Source organism: Asterias rubens, chromosome 7 (assembly GCF_902459465.1).
Source record: "Asterias rubens chromosome 7, eAstRub1.3, whole genome shotgun sequence".
In the NCBI taxonomy this organism is placed as follows: Eukaryota; Metazoa; Echinodermata; class Asteroidea; order Forcipulatida; family Asteriidae; genus Asterias; species Asterias rubens.
The window spans coordinates 20,307,957-20,315,284 of NC_047068.1; the positions used below are offsets into that span (position 1 = coordinate 20,307,957).

Consider the following 7,328-nt stretch of genomic DNA (forward strand, 5'->3'; position numbering starts at 1 on the left):
GATAACAAGTAGCTGAAGCAAAATCCAGATTTTGGTTACCAGCCAAACTACCATATCACATGAACAATTTGTGACTGGTTTGCTGCTCACTTCTGCTTAGCAGAAAATTATAAAGCAATAATGTGTGCTTATTAAGCAGCTCTATGAAATTGGGCCCAGAGCGGCTTGCCCGCTCGTAAGTGTTGCCTCTGACACCCTAGCTTTAAAACACTGCGTGCACCAGGTTACACATTTTCAATTTCTTCTAGAATAATGACACGCAGATTATGCAAATGCCTTGCAAACTACATAAAAACGAAGGACAACACTATTTAATAAATATGTACATAAAGTAGGTACGTTTTTGAAGGGTCTATGTAACTTTTGTAGGATAACAAACACAATGTCCACATATGTACACTAAACTTACACAGTTTGAAGATAATAATAGTAGAAAGCTTCCCTGAAAATATTACGTGCTGAGGTGATGTAGTTTTTGGGATAATTTATGAGTAAAACAATGTCATGAAAAAAATATTCGTCTCATGAGACGAAAATTATTTTAATCATTTACAAACGTATTTTCATGACATTGTTTTACTCATTTCTCAAAAACTACAGCACCTCAGTAAGTAATATTTGAAGGGAAGCTTTCCACTATCACTATCTTCAAACCCTGTCAGTTTAATGTAAATCTACGGACATTTTAAAAAGGTATCCAAATCCTTGAATCATCTGGAAACTTTGATTAGTGTCAACCTCAAAGCTTACTGATTATAAACTTGAATCTCAACCAAAAGCAACTTAATTTTTTTCATTCTGAAATGTTTTGACACAGTCGAGAATATTACATTGAAATTCGACATGTTTGGTTAAATCGATCGCCACAACCGAAATAAGATAGACCGATTTGAACGTGCAAAACAAATTCCAGAACAAAATGTAGTTGCTTCACAAAGTGCGGTACATTATTGATGGAATTTCTTCAATTAAACAGTCATATACTTTTCATTCGTCTATCTTGATGTTTTAAAATGCCCGATATGTATTTACTAAGTGACAATTTATACACATTCTAGAAAAGTATTGGAAGCGCGTTTACTGTGCCAAGTATTACCTCATCAAATGCTTAAAAAATTATATCATTAATATACATTTACCAGCACATCGTGTTCTTTTTTTTACCCGTCCAAACTTAAGATTTTAGTTTTTCAAATTTACACACCTTTCGTCAGTTATATCATTTTGAGCCACGTGCAATACTGAAATAATGTCAAGTTATAGTTAATTATTAACACATAATTATTATGAGAGCACATAATTAAGCTCTTTTACAGGCAATGGACACTGTTGGTAATTACTCAAAATGATTATTAGCATAAAACCTTACTTGGTGACGAGTAATGGGGAGAGGTTGGTAGTATAAAACATTGTGAGAAACGGCTTCCTCTGAAGTGACGTAGTTTTCGAGAAAGCAGTAATTTTCCACGAATTTGATTTCGAGACCTCAGATTTAGAATTTGAGGTCTCAAAATCAACCATCTAAAAGCACACAACTTCGTGTGACAAGGGTGTTTTTTCTTTCATTTATATCTCGCAACTTCGACGACCAATTGAGCTCAAATTTTCACAGGTTTAATATTTTACGCATATGTTGAGATACACCAAGTGAGAAGACTGGTCTTTGACAATTACCAATAGTGTCCAGTGTCTTTAAACATTGTCTCAAAGCCCTTTATACACAGCTAGCCCTTTTACATTGGGCCTAAGATATTCCGGAAACCATTTTAACTCCTTAGGAAGATGCAGCAACTGCAGCCAAATGGAGACACAGGTTGCTCATCAAAAAAGCAACAATATCTACCTTCACAATGTACCCATTAACTCCTGGGTGGTAAGCATTGGAACTAAGGGCAGACCCAAAGGGGCAGCTGAAGCTATACTGTTACGACTGTTTGTCCAAGTATAGTGTTGCAATGAGGACAAAGGAAATGTCACACGAGGCAATACAAACAACTAGTTCCAGGCAATCTCCACTAAAACAATTCAATCTCATTTCAGTCTTCTCATTATTTTCTTGAGAAAAGAGACTTTACAGATATAAGTATGTCTTTTGTCTTGTCTATGTGTTCCTTTTGCATGCAATGCAGTTGGTTGTCCTGTGTGACATAGCCTCTTCACATCAACACACGATGACGCGACGGTTTGGTCGTAGCCATAGCTGGTAGCCGCCGATTCGAACACGCCCTTGCCCAAGTGTCTTGCACGCACAAAGAAGATATTACGACCGAGCCAGGATTTGAACCCAGACTCAGATGACGAAATCGTCAGAACTTGAACTCGACGCTCTTGCATAAACCTCAATTAGGCAAAGACACAGGAGGCGGCAACCAGACATCGCTGATGAGTCGCTGGTACTCGTTAGCCTGTCTCTCACGAGACACATCCTCCAGATCCTGGTACTGTACCTCCTGCTCTACCAGTTGCTCCTTGGTCAACAGAGATTGATCCGGTGTCAGGGAGGGTCTCACCTCGCTAGGAATCCCGACTCGGACCACGAAATCCTCGCCGTTAATACGTTGACAAGATGGGGTCGGTGAAGTGGGGCTCACCACGGTCTTGGTGACTCCCTGTGGGTCGCACATGAGTGATTTCGCTTTGAGGGACACCCAGCAACAGATACCAAGTAGGACAACACACATCATGCCACCAACGATGTACCACATTATCTGACTGTTGAAAAACGAGGAGTCGTCTTTCGATGTAGAGGTGTCAAGTTTAGGGGTGACGAGGATGGGTGCCTGAGAGACAGCCGGAACAGTGTGGGGACTGGTAGAGGTGTGCTCTTGTCTGGATGTTGTGGGTAAGCGAGGCGACTGTGTGGTCAGAGAGAAGTTAACCTTCAGGTGCATCTCAGCCTTTGGTCGGTTGTTGACCGTGACGTGGCAAGTGACCAGGGCCATGACATCTTCCCGTGTGATCCTCCGCACCGCAATGACGTCGTTAAGTCTCCCCTCGACGAAAAATCTGTCCGTTGTGTTGGACGGGTCAATGTGAAGCCCGTTGTATGCCCACTCTCTGGTGGTACGCTCGGGAGTTGTTCGGCATTCGAAGCGAGCGATTGCACCGACGTGTTCTGGTATCTCGGTCTGCTCCAACTCGAGAGTTATTGGTGTTGGGGTAGCCTCGACAGGTCGTAAGATGATCACACTGCTCGCTGTACTGCGACCCATTGCGTTTTGTCCCTCACAGATGATTTCAGTTCCGTTGTCATGAGATGTGATGTTGGAGATGTGAAGTACCGCCTCATCGCTACCCACTGTATGGTGCCGGTCTGGTTTGACTTCCCACCTAAACGTGGAGACCGGTGGGTTGTCAGAAGCTGATGCACGGCAGATGACTTCGAGATCTTCCCCGATGGATAACCCACTCGTACTGGTCTGTATCTGCATCGTGAGTCGGTCAAGAAAGCATGATCTCGATGCCCCCTTGTAAGTAATTGAGCATTCGTACCGTCCCATGTTGATGGCCTCCGGTCCTGCTACCGTGGTGTACACCTCAATGAAGCTTTCTCCGTCATCGTCAATGGTCTGTTGAAGAGAGTCACCATCTTTCATCCACTGCAGACCGACCAGGGGACTTCCCCTCTCCGACTTGCACACGAGCCTCATGTCATCGTCAACTGGAAGAACTGAGCACTTCGGGTATACACCAGAGGGAGGATACTCAACTACTAAACTCACGTCATTCGATGGAGTAACCTCGTCACCATTCTCAATGTGGCAACTGTATTGACCCTGGTCCTCAGCCACTAAGGATGTGATTCGAAAACGGGCATAGAATGACCCGAAGTTAGGTGCGTCCATATTCAGGACATACCTTTCATACTCTCCTGCTTCGTTAGACCATTCAGCTACAGCTTGACCGTCTTTCTTCCAGATAATTTTCCCACCTCTCTGAATGTTGAAGTAGCTACTCTCTCGGTATATGAAGTCGCAACCGAAGTTTACGGACGAGCCTTTCTGTTTTGAGACCGGTTCCCAATCACCATTAACCGAAATGTTTGGCCCATCCATAGGACGTGTACTCACAGCGACTACACAGCACACACCGACCAATGCCAGTACCAAAACACACTTGCATATACCACCACACGCCATGGTGAACCAACTGCCCGTGGTTTCAAATGTTTTTACTTTTGTATGCACCAGCCCGAAACCAGGTTTTGCCAAATATCGTGCTGACTTCCTCTTTTAATCTCAGCAAAAAAAATACTGTTTTCTGCCTTCTAGAAAGTCAGGAAATGAAAACAGTTTTAATATTTTAAGGCCAAGTTCCGTTTATTTTTTTTGGTTGATTTGACTTTCCTTTTCTTTTTGTTCTTTATATTAGACGTGGTTTACTAAGCTCAGTTTTTTTTACAACCCCCCTTAGCACGCTACGAAGCTGTACACACAGTATTCCCCTGGCACTGAATTTCCTGTGTGGGGCTACTAAAATGCACACACATTTTTCCTCAAGACCTTTACTCTGTGAAGGAAGTGTTTTGGGCTAAATTGCAAATAAGTTTTATACTGAGTATTTTATTTCCCATCTAATGCCGTAAACATTATGTTTTTTGGATAAAGAATAACCGAGATACGCTTGTTTCATTATCACTATTCTATCACCGGCCGCTAAGCCTAGTTGCTGTCGATTTTTATCGGGGCCATCGTCCGATCCAGACCCATCGCTGCTGCCATCCTACTCATTGTCGTGTTCATCTACATCGTTATCGTTGACACATACACAGTACACGTAAACATTACACATACAGCATTCTCAACACATGAATCTCTCAAAAAAAGCTCTTCAAAGTCTGATTCTCCGGAGTCCTGAAAATTTTCCAGAAACGCTGCATGGACGTCCATTGTGTCCCCATTTTGTCTTAGCGTACAGCTTTTTGATCGGAAATTGTGAGAAAATTTGGGACAAAAGATCGTTTTTTCCAGACGAAATATCGTTGCATTCATGTACAGCTCGATACATGCAGCTGGATGAGGGCCAGGGGTCAATAGTTTCCCAGAATTCCTCATCTATTTACTTAGGGTTTTAAAGGAACACGTTGCCTTGGATCGGTCGAGTTGGTCTATAAAAAGCGTTTGTAATAATAATATAATAATAATAATAAACAAGCATTTCTAAAGTGCCCCACGAAGAACGGAGCGCTTTACAAAGAAGAGGTAAACAGTGAATCACGGAAACAAATGAGTTTTCAATTTCCGCTTGAAAACAGACAAAGACGGCGCTTCACGAAAACTGATCGGAAGTTCATTCCAAAGACGAGCCGCGGTAGATGTGAAAGTCATGTCACCAGCTTTCTTGTACGATCTTTGGACAACAAGTTTGTTATAAAATGCATATTAGAAAGATGTTGTAAAAGTAGAATATAATGATTTACACAAACATGCCTCGAAATTGCACGGTTTTCCTTTTACCTCGTCGACTAGCACGGTCGGCCATTTATGGGAGTCAAATTTTTGACTCCCAAAAATGGCCGAACATGTTAGTTCGCAAAGTAAAAGGAAAACCACGCAATTTGGAGGCAAATGTGTGTGGATCATTGTATTCTACTTTTAAAACATCTTTCCAATCATATGCATTTTATGACAAACTGTTACAAACGCTTTTTAAAGACCAACTTGACCGATCCAAGGCAACGTGTTCCTTTAACTTGGAGCAGCGATTGATGGGAAAGCCTTTGTTCCACCAAGTCTGCGATTGTGTTGTTTTGTCTAGTGATGTCTTGCCAATCCTTAGATGCATGCGCGCGTGGATAGCAAACTTTTTGGGGCGGGGTATGGGGAGGGGTCGATACATTTCATCCTAAGTGTCTCTATGATGAAACATTGCAGGTCAAAGTAATAAAACCAACACACTTTTTGATTTATTATGATGTACACATTGTCATCATTGTAAAAAGTTTTAATTGTTTCTACATCACTGGGGTTCCTGGTCTATACATTACCAGTGACATCTTTTCAGTTTTTGTTTCTCAATACCTACACATATTTCAATAACAATCATATATTTATATATTTATATAATAATCATATAAATCACATGAAAACAATAATTAATATATTCTTTATACAGAGTCAAGAATGGAGAACCTTAATCATTAACAGTCTGAAGCATACTTTGTATATTTACACAACTGAACCAACATTTTATGTGGAAATACAATAACTGTTAGCAGAATATAAAGAGAGCCTGGGTCCAATTTCATAAAAGCCTGTAAGCACAAAAATTTGCTTAGCATGAAATATCTTCCTTAATAAAAACAGGATTACCATCCAAATTTCCACGCGATTTTCAGGATAAGCAAACAGCTGAATGTCAGCAATAACAAGCAATATGCAAATTAAAATTTGGTTGGTAATCTTGTTTTTAAGCAAAATGTTGTGCTTACAGGCTTTATAAAATTAGGCCATGGGTGTGAACATGACCACTAAGTGACTTGATGACAACCTCTTCCCCATTACTAAGCTTGTTCCTAACTCTGGACCCTGGATGAACTTTGACATTGAATTAAGGGCCTTGTCACACAAGGCAACTTTTACAGGCAACTGTGAGGCAACCAACTACAGTGCATGCTACATGGCCACTTTGATGGTACATGAGTAACTTTTCAAAAAATGTCTTACGATCCCCCAAGAAGAATGATGAACATTCAAATGTTAATAGGTTCTCTTCTTGGAGATTGCCTGGAACTTGTTGTCTGTAAAATGCATTTAGTTTTCTTTATGCAGTGTACCGTTTAAAGTCATGTACAACATTGGTTATTTTCTGACAAGTCAATTTATATATTTATCTTGTCATGTTTTACTGTAAATGATTTGGTACTTGACAGTCCTAACCTTTGACCCTTTCAAGGCCTAAAATTCAGCTCAGCAAATGCTGCCATAATTCAAAACTGGGTTTATTTGCTCATCAAATAGACAAAACTTGCCTCCCGTCTGCTGCTTCTCTGGGCCCAATTTCATAGGACTGCCTAAGCACAAAAAGTAGCTAAGCATAAACAAAATTATGATTACTAAAAATGGTTACCAGCCAAAATGCAATTTCTCATGTACAATCTATGACTGGTGTCCTGCTCGTTTGTGCTCAGCAGGTAATTTATAAGCAATATTTTGTGCTTAAGGTCTGAAAACTTTGGTCCAGAGTGCATGTTAACCATGGGGGTGATCCCTGGCTATTAGGCAGTTACAGATGGCTTATAACTGGCATCACCTCGAACTAAAGATATTGCCAAATTAGGGAGACTGCCAACATGATGTTAACTGGGAGGTCACAGGGTCAAGTCCACT

At 40.9% G+C, this 7,328-nt stretch overlaps 1 protein-coding gene across 1 annotated transcript; it reads right to left on the reverse strand.

Moving 5' to 3' along the window:
• Window positions 1–1,635: 1,635 nt before the first annotated feature.
• On the reverse strand, window positions 1,636–4,986 carry LOC117292963 (nephrin-like). The gene has a single exon (XM_033775144.1). It carries the CDS (start codon window positions 4,137–4,139, stop codon window positions 2,340–2,342), a length of 1,800 nt encoding a protein of 599 aa, XP_033631035.1. The 5' UTR covers window positions 4,140–4,986; the 3' UTR covers window positions 1,636–2,339.
• Window positions 4,987–7,328: the final 2,342 nt, after the last annotated feature.